Raw genomic sequence first — 12,089 nt, forward strand, 5'->3', positions numbered from 1 at the left:
TTTCTGGGGTAAGATGGATTTGTATTGTTTTACTTTGCATTTCTATAATGGTCAGAGAAGTTGAACTTTTTTAATATACTTATTGGCCATTTGTACTTGTTCTGCAAAACGTCTATTCATTTCAGTAGCCCATTTTTTGATTCGGTCTTTTATTTTGGGAATTTAATTTTTTTCAGTCCTTTATATATTCTCAATATTAGCCCTCTATCTGAGGAATGGCTGGCAAAATTTTTTCCCACGGGGCCGGGGATTTAGCTCAATGGTTTCGCCACCTGCTGCGCAAGCGCAAGGACCCGAGTTTGATCCCCGGTACCAAAAAAATTTTTTTTTCCTATTCTGTAGGTTGTGTCTTCTCTGTTTCCTTTGCTGTACAGAAGCTTTTTAATTTGATATGATCCCATTTATTGACTCTTGGTGCCATTTCTTGTACAGCTTGTGTTCTGTTGAGAAAGTCCTTGCCTAATCACATGTCTTCAAACATTTCACCTATTTTATCTTCTAGTATTTCTGTTTTAACATTTAGTTCTTTGATCCATGTTGATTTTAGTTTAACAAATAAAGGTCTAGATTCAATCTTTGCATTGTGGACAGCCAGTTTTCTGAGCACCATTTTTTAAAGAGGCTGTCTTTCCTCCAGCAAAAGTATTTGGCCCTTTTGTCATATATCAGATAGCTGAATGTGCCTAGGATTGTTTCTGCATCCTCTATTCTGTCCCATTGATCAATATGTCTATTTTTTTGTGCCAGTACCATATGTTTTTATCACTGTAGCTTTGTAATATAACTTAAGTCTGGGATTGTGATCCCTCCTGCTTTGCTATATTGCTCAAGATTGCTTTTGCTGTTTTGGATCTCCTCTGGTTCCATATGAATTTTAGGATTGTTTTTTCTAGATCTGTGAGGAATACTGTTAGTATTTGGAATAGGATTGTGTTGAGTCTGTGTATCAGTTTTGGAGAGATGGTCATTTTGACAATATTGGTTCTGCCTATCCAGGAATAAGGGGTATATTTCCATTTTCTTAAGTCTTCTTCAATCTCCTTTTTTAAAGTATTGTAGCTTGCATTGTAGAGGTCTTCTGCTTCCTTGGTTAATTACTAAATATTTAATTTTTCTTGATGCTATTATGAATGGTATTGTTTTCCTAATTTTTTCTCAGTGAGTTCCTTATTAGTATATAACAATGTTATTGATTTTTGTGTGTTGACTTTGTATTCTGCTACACTATTAAATTTGATTATTAATTCTATGAGAGTTTCAGCAGAATATTTTAGGTCTTTTATGCAGAAAATCGTGTCATCTGCAAATAATGATAATTTGACTTCTTTCTTTTCTACACTTGTCCTTTTTACTTCTTTCTCTTTCTTACCTGATTGCTCTGGCTAATGTTTCCAGTACTATAGTGAACAGGAGTGGTAACAGTGGACATCTTTATCTTGCTCCCAATTTTAAGAGAATGCTTTCAGCTTTTCCTCATTTAATATTATGTCAGCCATTAGTTTGTCATAAATGGCTTTCATCTGATTGAGATAAGGTCTTCCTATACATATTTTCTTCAGAGTTTATATCATGAATAGATATTAGATTTTATCCAAGGCTTTTTTTTGCACCTATTGAGATGATCATATGATTTTTTTTCCTTGTTTCTGTTTATGTGATATAACCCATTTACTGATTTACATATGTTGAACAATTCTTGCATCCCTTGGATGAAACCTACTTGGTCAGGATGTATGATCTTTTTAATGAATTTTTGAATTCTGTTTGCCAGTATTTTTTGCATCCATGTTCATTAATGAGATTGGCTTATAGTTCTCTTTCTTGGGTGAGCCCTTGTATGATTTTGGAATCACAGTAATGCTAGCTTCCAGGAATGACTTTTTATCACTAATTAAGTTTGCTGGTACAACTTAGATATACATAATGATCACATTCATCATATTGAATTTGTACCTCTAGATGATATATCTTGATTCTTATTTTTTTCCCATTCCCCTACCTTCCTTTCAACCCTTCTTCCCCTCATTTGCAGAAATTTTGTTTCCATTTTTTCCTTCTTTTCTCTTTCTTTCCTCCTTCCCCATAACTAGGCCCCCTTCCCATTTGAACATTTTCTTCCTATTTCACATTGCCTATTATGTATTTTTGATCTTTATTTGCACTTTCAGTTTCTTATACGAGACAAACAATATGATATTTACCCATGTGTGTTAGATATATTTCACTTAAGAGTATGGTCTCAAGGTGCATCCATTTAGCTAGAAATGTCTCATATTTATCCTTCTTTATGGCTGAGTAGTACTCCACTGTAAAAAAAAAAAACCACATCTTCTTTATCCATTCATCTGTTGATAAGCATTTGGGCTATTTCCAAGATTTAGCTATTATAAACTGTGCCACTATAAACATGGGTGTGAATATATCACTGTGGTATGATGCTTTTAATTCTTCTGGGAAGATACCAAGAAGGGGAATAGCTGTGTCAAATGGAACCTCCAGTTTTAGTTTTTTGAGGAATCTCCACACTGATTTCCATAGTGGTTGCACCAGTTCACATTCCCACCAGCATTGGAAAAGGATTCCTTTTTCCCACAGCCCCTCCAGCATTTGTTATTGGCTGATTTCTTGATAATAGCCATTCTTTCTGGAGTGAGATGGAATCTCAGTGTTGTTTTAATGACCAGTGATGTTGAATATTTTTTCATGTATTTATTTGCCATTTCTACTTCTTTATCTGAGAAGTGGCTGTTCATTTTAGATGCCCATTTTTGGATTGGGTCTTTAAATTGGGGGGCTCTGATTTTTTTATTTTTGAGTTCTTTATATATTCTAGATATTAATCCTTTGTCTGAGGAGCAACTGGCAAAAATTTCTGCCCACACTGTGGGTTGTCTCTTCACTTGATGGTTTTTCTTGCTTGCAAAAGCTTTTTCATAAGATGAGATCCCAGTTGTTGATTCTTTGTGATATTTCCTATGTGATGGGGTTTTGTTCATAGTCTTTGCCTACACCAGTGTCTTCAGGAGCTCTGCCTATTCTATCTTCCAGCAGACTTAGTGTTTCTGTTTTAATATTTAGATCTTTGATCTCCTCTTTTATCATTTTGAATAATCCAGCTCTGTGGCTTTTGATTTCTAACCCTTCGATGCCCCATGGATTAGCTTTGGAGGAGTTGGAAGTTTTTACAGGAATTTTGTTGCCTTGTTTTCTTATGTTCCTATTGCTCTTTGTTTTGTTTTACGCTGAAGTTTGAGGGTCAGTACTAGTGGAAAGACTGTTGCCAGTATGGAGATCTCTGGATGTGGGTCATTATTGACCTTTGCCTCTGTTCCAAGATTCAACCACCTCCATTAATTTTGGATGAGAAGATGCAGTATAATTGGCTCAGCACCCAAGCATCCAGGAATAAGCTAAAATATTGTGAATGACCTAAAGGCAATCCAGATATTGGCATACAGAGAAAAACAATTAATAGCAACAACTATGCCACACTGATGATAGTGAAAAAATCAGCAACAAAAGTAGTGTTAAAAACAAACTGCATACTGACATATCATAAGAATAATGCAAAAAATATGAAACTCTTAATGAATTTGCACATCATCCCTGCACAGAGACCACACTAATATTTGTACAGTTTTAATTTATTGTATATGCTACTGAATTGACTATTTTACTGCTAATATTGAACCAACTTAGCTTTATTTTCTATATTGGTAAATACTGGGAAAGCCAGAAAATTTCATACAGTGCTAGTCGTACAAGTCCACCTTCACACTGAATATATCAAACATGTCTTTGAAAGGTCTGTCTTGATCATAAAATTTTTAAAAATACCTTATGTTGCTCAGTGATGAGACATGAAAAGGAACCATCAAAGTCAGCTGCCACCCTCATGAGTCAGATGAGGCTTAGGTTGCCATAGACAAAACTAACTGCTGCAGTATAACCCAGTAAGGTCACATTATATTGTCCCAAAACAAGTTTCAGGTAACTATGAAAAGACTAGAACTGAGTTTTTAGTTAACAAATATTTCTCACCATTTTCAGCACAGAAAGACTTCAGTGATACTGTCATTCCACTGAAAAGAAAAGTGTTGTTTTATTTGAAACAAAGCAACATTATTAAGAACTCAAAGTACCTTTTAGTTGAAATAGAGCTCTTTTGAAATTGGTGTACTTTTTCTTTATTTCAAACACTGATGCACAAATGAAAAGGATTATATATATATATATATATATATAGAAATATTTAATCTGAAATCATGTAGTTCTGTTTTCTCTTTGCAATAAATTATAGTCTACAAATCAGCTGAAATATATATATATACATATATAAATGTCTTTATTTTAAATTCAAACACTCATGAAAAAATTTTGTGTGTTTTCTTCAGATAGGCTCTCACTACATAATTCAGGCTGGCATTGAACTCACTATGTAGCCCAGGCTGGCCTCAAACTGGAGGCAATCCTCCTGCCTCAGCCTCCCACGTGCTGGGATTATTGGCATGTGCCACCATGCCTGGGTCCCTCATGAAATTATTAACATAACTATTTAAAAGGCAGAGAATTATACATCTATTTTTACTTTTAAAATTTTATACCACATATTTGTATTACTTATTTAAAAACATAAAATTTACAAATAAAAAATAATACAAGGGAAAGGATGACAATTCAGGAAACTATGATTGGTTTTATCTTTACAGACTAAATAAGAAGAGTTGCAAAGCTATCAAGAAGAATGGTAGAAAAAATGCAGACAGAGCCTGTCTTTGTAATAATAGGATAATTAGAGTGTATCTAATATTTGGTAATTTAAAAGAAAATACTGCATAGTCAACTCGAATTGTAATCCATCCAGAAGTCTGAAATAAACATAAACACTAGGAATTTTTTCTTCTTTTCCTCAGGAATTTTTTTACTTACATAAAAAATCTTAATTCTACATTATATATCCTACTTGCATCTTAAATTTTAAGAAATTTTTGCAAAACAGCACTTTCTAATGAACATTTTCATTTGCAGCTAGCTTAAGTGTCTTTTAGGACAACATGGTTTTGTAGGAAAGAGAAGACTAATCTATCCTCATGGCATGTGTGCACTGAGGATGTCAAATTTTGGAGTTGGAATAGATCTGGCGATTTTCTAATTCAAATCCTCATGAAAAGACATGGCTCACCCCTCTAAGAATACAAACAACTTGAGTATGGGAACCATACATTATTTTTCTCATGTCTGCAGCTGTATGGTATTATGACAGCATACTCTTAAAAATGCTCAACAAGTAGATAGATGAATTCTAAAAGCTTTTGGAGCTGTGCCTGGGAGGAGATTTCAGAATTTATCTCAAAATATTTTCCTGAGCTGGGCACAGTGGTGCACACCTTTAATCCCAGGTACTCCGGAGGCTGAGGCAGATGAAAAGTTTGAGGCCAGCTTGGACATTTTAGAAAGTACCTGTCTCAAAATAAATTTTCAAAGTGCTTAGGGGTGTTGCTCAGTAGTATAGTAGAACACTTGCCTACCATGTGCGAGGACCAGCTTCAATCAGCAGTACTACAAAAAAATAAAAATCTATCTTATATTAACTTCTTTACATTTATAGTATAGTGTTTTATCTAAATTAGCAGTTAACTGTATTAAATATATTTTATTACTTTTTTCTTTATGGTAGTAAAAATATATATCATGTCTGCCTCCTTAAATTTCTGTGCAGTACAGTATCGTCAACTGTTGTCAACAGTGTTGTACAGCAGATCTCTAGAATTTTTTCATCTTGAATGTCTGCAGCTCTGTCCCTTCTGCACAGCAACTCCCATGCCCACCCCCTGCAGCCTGTTCACCACTACTCAGTTGTCTGCTGCTGAGAGTTTGACTAGATACCTTATAAGTAGAACCTTTGTTTAAAAATGATTAAGATCTGGTATATGCACAAATTCCCAAGATAAATATATTGTTATATATTGTAGATATATACTCATAAAAAAACATTTGAGAATAATAACTAAAACAGAAGCAGAAGCCTAAGTATCCTTTAATCTCCACTCATTTACTTTCCATTACTGAAGTATGTAGGAAATCTGCCTTTACTTTCTCTCCATCTCTGTCTTATAGTTTCCTAGTTTTCTATCTCAATCACAATAAATAAATGAATAGACTATCCCTTTAACTTAACTCAAAAAAGGTAAAATCTTGCTTTTTTTCTTCTGTCATTTGTCCATTACCATTTAAATAATCTGTTTTAAGATATTATTTATTTTTATTTATGTTCTACATTTGACCTAGTTTCTCATATCACATTTAAACATAACACTGAATAATATGCTGAAAAAATGTGTTTTTTCAAAACTCCTGAACGTTCGTTATTGTATCTTACAAACAAGTTTCCACTGAGCAGTATTACTGTTAAAAATCTCAAAAGCAAGATCATGTCTTTCCATAGGACGTAACATTTTGAAATAAAAGCAAGCCACATTTTTAATTTTTAGCAAAATCTCAAGCAGTCCATTAACCAGATAACTATGAACATCATCAGAAAAAGAGAAGGGGTAAAGTTTACTGGTAAGATAAAGCCCAAGAAGGAGTGAGAAATAAAATAATACTCAGTGATGCCTGTAGGTCATAGTGCTTGCTAATACAAAAACCATATATATTTGATCCTATAATGCTGCATCAAAAACTGTATACTTTGATAATATTTGAATACATTTTGAAAGGATAAATACATTAATTTTTTAAAAATTACAGTACACTATGTTTACCTTTAGGGAACGACATTAGGCGTTTTAAATATAGAGGGAATTGGATTATAAAGGAAGGCTTTTAATTTTCATTTTATACTTCATTGTTTAATTTGTTTACATTGAAACATATTACTCTACATGTAAAAAATCGAAATACTTAAAGATCTTGTTAATAGACAAAAAAGTTTTATTATATGATAGCACTTTTATCCATAGTTATTAATTTTTTCTTCAGGGTTTGATAGACACATTGTGTTCTGTGACAGATTAGCTCATTTTCATTAATGGTCGAATTGAGGGGGAAAGCATTATTCTACAGGCCTAAAAAGTTTGCTAATGGGAGGATGTTGGAAAGGAAGTTGGAAAAGAGGGCCTGACTGCTTCAAGGTGACTTGATGGTTTGCTTCACTCTGATAAATTCATTTCCAGAGGAGATTTGTACCCTTGTTATCGCTGAGACTTTCCCTGAAGACGCAGGGATCTTTACCTGTTCAGCAAGAAATGATTTTGGATCAGTGACCAGCACTGCCCAGCTAGTTGTCTCCTCAGGTATGTGAGAAGTCACAACTGACTGGGTTTTTTTCTCTGCTCTAGTGTGCTTTGCCACCGCAGAAAGCAACTGTCCCAGGTAGTGTCAGCCATTAGGAATGCTGGCTGCCACTCCAGGAGTTTCCAGAACAATCAGCCTTTCATCTGGAAACAGAAGGCTGGGGGGGGGGGGGGCAGCGGGCAGGGTTGGGATGACAAACAAGATAATGATACTGTAACAACTGAGTACTCTGGAGCTATTTTTTAAATAATGCCATCTTGGTCTTCAAAACAATGGAGCTGGTTTCCAAACACCTTCATGGTAACCTATAATCATATTCACCTCAGAAGGTCACCTCTAAATCAGAGGTACAGCTCTGTTCTCAGCCATGTAAACAGGAGATCTAGAGGTACTTTTACAAGTATATCATTGTCTAATCCTCTATTGAAGCTTCTGAAAAGGTAATGCAAGGGGCCAGGGATTTAGCTCAGTGGCAACATGTCTGCCTCGCAAGTGCAAGGTCCTGAGTTCAATCCCCAGTACCAAAAAAGTAGTAATGCAAGATAAATCTGGTGTAATTCAGAAGAGCTTTACAGATCTTAAAAATCAAATTTCATTGATAGTATAGCTCATGATAGTGAATAACTTTGATATGAAAAATAAACCAATATATTCTAGTATTGAAACCAATGTTTAAAAATATATGGACATTTTCTAAATTCAAAAACTTACCACAACTGAAGGAAATATAAAACAGCTTTTTGTTTTTTTAATTATTTTATGCATTTAGTTGACTGCAGAGTTTGCCAAAAAAATGTATACATACTTCAGGAAAAGAAAAACTTGTATAAATATTTTAACACTAAATTTATTGAAACATCATGAGATTAATACAAGTTACCTTTGGCCTCTACAATTATAAGAGGTGCTTAAGGTGATGGCCATTCGCTTCCAGACATTTATTAGTATGGCAAACTGCTGCTTGGGTAACCTTGGCCATTGAGATTGCTGAATGTGCATTTTCAATTTCTTCTCTAAGAGCCAGCAATGTAGTAGCTTTTCTGCCATATACAACATCCTCTAGGGTCCCCCATATGAGGGCAACACCATCTTTTGAAAAAGCATCATACTATTTTTTCTTTTCATGAAGTGTGTATACATTTTTCTAGCAGACTCTGTATTTTCGAGTATTACTATTGAACTTTACTTTAGCTTATGCTGATTTCCTCATCTCTGTTAGTAATCTTACAAAGACTTTTTAAATATCTCTTTGACTGAGCCTGCCACCTAACTAGCAATTCACACTGTAAGGAATAAGTGAGTCTCTAGTTGAATAAAACAGATTTTGAGAGAACAATTGACTCTCCTTTTGATTCCTGAAAGAGGAATATCTTGGGGCTAGGTGGCAGCAGAGGCACAACCAAAACTGGTTTGGGAATGTTACGAGTCCAAACTGCAAATGCTTTTTCATCTTAATTAAGAATAGAAATTCGAAATTCGGAGTTCACCTTAATGAAGAAGTGATTAAATGAATGAGCACTTTAAGTGGTCAAAGGAAACCCCAGTATCATAATTGGAGAAACTCAGCAGGAAATATTCCAGTATTTTGGTTTTGAGTTGGCTTGAAGACTGTCCTATCAAATGGTCACAGTAGCAAAGCAGTGCTCAAACAACATACTTCGACTCTGAATTTCATTCTGTTGAGGGTAACAAGTAAAAAAAAAATCTCTTATACTGGGGTGCAGTTGTGGCAATCATTTGACATTGAAAAATATTTTTCTGTGAGATCATGAGACATTTTGCTTGAACTCATGGCTTTACTTCCTTAGCTCTAAAATAGAGAAAATCCACATAAAACCTTTATAGCTTGAGCTACTGTTTATAAACAAATAGGATGTTCCATTGCATCCATGGGCTAAAAAGTGCAAGAACAAAACATTATTGGTTGATACTGTTTCTGTTGCCATTTTTTCTTACTGAGTTTATCTTTATCCTTTAAAACTTGCTAATGAACAATTGGTAGGTAGTTTCCCCATTTGTGAGCTCGGTCTGGAAGTGAGACAAGTAGCAGTCACTCAAAACAAGCTTGGAAGAGCTGGGCCTCCAGTTGGCAGTGCTTCTGTGTCCAATGAGAGCAGCACACTACCTCTTCTCTAACAACAGGACACAGGGATTCTTTGAACTATGACAGTGTGAAAATTAATTGTTGAACTAGTAGCATCTTATTATTCCTTTCCTCTCTTTCCCCTCCCTTAACCAACACAGAAAGCTGCAGTTACAGTACAATGGGAAATTCCAACAACGATCACTTTCCACCTCCCCCTCCCATCTTGGAGGCAAATTCCTTTGAGTTGGCTTCCAAGAAACCATCTGAGATCCAACAGGGGAACAGCCCTGATTTCGGCCTCAGTATGGCAGCCCTTCACATGCAGTTCAATTCTGCTGAGAGGGAAACGAATGGAGTCCATCCCAGCCATGGAGTAAATGGACTGATCAACGGCAAAGCTAATGGTAATAAATCTCTGCCAACACCAGCTGTCCTGCTTTCGCCTACTAAGGAGCCACCACCTCTGCTTGCCAAACCAAAACTGTGAGTGTTTGTGCATGTTTTTTTAATACTTTCCATATTCCTGCTTAATTTCCTCTCTAGTTAGAAAGAAGTTTTTGCTTGTAGCCAACTTGGTGGCAAGTCACCTCGTCTTCGGGCAGGTAGTCCCTGAGTGATGCCACCCTGCTGCTAACTGGGGTCCTTTAAAAATATAAAAGATGCTTAAAAATAAAGAAAGTGAGTAAAAAGCTTGGTTAAACCTGCCCGTTGCTCAAAGCTATAAGCCGTTACAGCTTTAAAAATATCTGTGAGTGGCATGGCCTACTACGTGTGGCCAAAGATGCAGCCACTCCCCAAAGAAGATGGAAAAGGGAGAGCGACTCTCAGCCTCCTGTTAGAGCATTGCCAAACATTTTAAATGTAGTAATCAGTAAGGAGATCTGAGATAGATAAGAGGATGCAATAAAGAGGGTGGAAATTCGGTGTGCAGATCCTTGGCAAGGGGAGTGAAAGCAGAGACAGCCAGGCTCACCAGGAAGAAGAGTGTCCTTCAACAGCACAACCTGCTTGACTTCAGAATTCCAGGGAGCTGCATAGCCCACCTTCATATTTGATTTCCAGTATTTTCTTAGGATGACAAACCTTGCATTTGGACAGTCTCATTGGATGCAGACTGTTTCCATTGGCACCACTCAGTAAAGAGTTGTTATGAATGGAGCTGATACAGTGTCAGAGAGAGACAAAAATCTGTTAACTCAAAAGGCGCTATCATAGCACAACAGACCTTGAATTACTGCCCTGAGAGAGGTCAGTGGAAATGTAAGAGTCATGTAGAATGTGTATGCATGCTACCAGGTCACACTTCCATGAGAATGAATTTGCCAGAATCTGGGAAAGCACCTTCTATTTCCCCATAATGTTTGATGTTTTTGAGTTGGGGCCAGAAAGGATTTCTGGAAAACAGGAATTATTCTTTGTTTTCTTACTCCACTGTCGGTTGTCTTTTCTGTGATCAGCTCATTTATAGAAATGTTAAAATTTATAAAATATTTGAAATAGAGAAAGCCTTATATCTGTACATCACCTTATTGTTTATTTCATGAACATCATTAGATTAACAGAATAGCAAACCATACAAATGGGCAGGAAATTTTATACAGTTAAATTTCCTGGACAATATTGTGTTGCAGTTTTAAAAATCTTCCTATTATTATCCCACAATTAATTTTGTTTTCTGTTCTGGCTGTTTTTTAAGGCATTAGGGTTACTGACCAGGTTTGTATACCGTAGGGTGATAGGTGAACACTTCAGACCAGTGTTCCAGCTCCACGGAAAGACTGAGCAGGTAAAATGAGCTAAAGCATGGTGGTCATAAAGAAGAGTTACACTCTTATAGCACCAGCCATAAAATTAATTGCCACTGCTGACTTCTTTCATCTTCCCATTTTCAATTTGTATTTGCAGTGCTTTTAATGAAACAAAGGACCTGCTGTCCTGGGAAAGAAAGGACGAATGTGTTTGATGAGTAGGACTTGACCGAGCTCTTGCTTAAGTGAAGTGTATCTGCTATAATGACCATCATAAATTGAATATAAATCACAGGAGAGTAAACAGGCATTTACAGCCTTTCTTATCTCAGGCATTTCAACAGCTGCTCAGCTTTTAGCTCTGCTATTGTGATATTGTGGGTGGGTGGGTCATGCCTACAAAGGACAGGCAAAATAATTTTGTGGTTATTAAGAGGATGAGTACATTTAGCACAAGTTTGAAGAGTGACATCATGATTTGCTTATGAGTCAGATCTTCAAGATAAAATAAGATGCAGGAAAAGGGATCATTAGTGTTTGAAATTCAAAGAGGTCACTCTTCTGTCACGAGGAAATTTAGGAAAAGACACAGCAAACATCTAATACAAAACGTGGTAGCTTAGAAATAACATTTACTTGTCACAAATTGAACCACTCTGTATTTCCTAAAATCTTTGTGTATTTAACTATTTGCCTAGAGCATCTCTTAAAAATTTTCTTATTGTATAAGTTATCTGCCATTTAACTAGGTAGAAAATAGTAAAACAATTTTAATATATTAATTTTTCTATATTCCTATGATTTATACTCTATTGGATTGTATTTTAATTACAAAATAAATTTATGCTGATGTGAGAATTCAAGCAATGCAAGCATAATTAAAGGAAAAGTTCATACTCTCTGCTTTCCCATCTCCCGACCCACCTTCACAAGGTGACCTGGGCCATTGGTTTAATCTG

General features: G+C 35.7%; 1 protein-coding gene across 9 annotated transcripts in view; it reads left to right on the plus strand.

Moving 5' to 3' along the window:
• The window catches only part of Palld (palladin, cytoskeletal associated protein), a 403,828-nt gene that overhangs the window by 209,332 nt on the left and 182,407 nt on the right, over positions 1-12,089 (plus strand). For all 9 annotated transcript variants that reach the window (XM_087216935.1, XM_004852917.4, XM_021264916.2 and 6 more), the window contains 2 exons: positions 7,176-7,295; positions 9,541-9,865. In XM_087216935.1, the coding sequence (XP_087073061.1) occupies positions 7,176-7,295; positions 9,541-9,865 (445 nt within the window). The remainder of the gene's footprint in view (positions 1-7,175; positions 7,296-9,540; positions 9,866-12,089) is intronic.

Source organism: Heterocephalus glaber, unplaced genomic scaffold, assembly GCF_053883595.1.
Source record: "Heterocephalus glaber isolate CG9 unplaced genomic scaffold, H.glaber_assembly_v1.0 deba00001461, whole genome shotgun sequence".
Taxonomy (NCBI): domain Eukaryota; kingdom Metazoa; phylum Chordata; class Mammalia; order Rodentia; family Bathyergidae; genus Heterocephalus; species Heterocephalus glaber.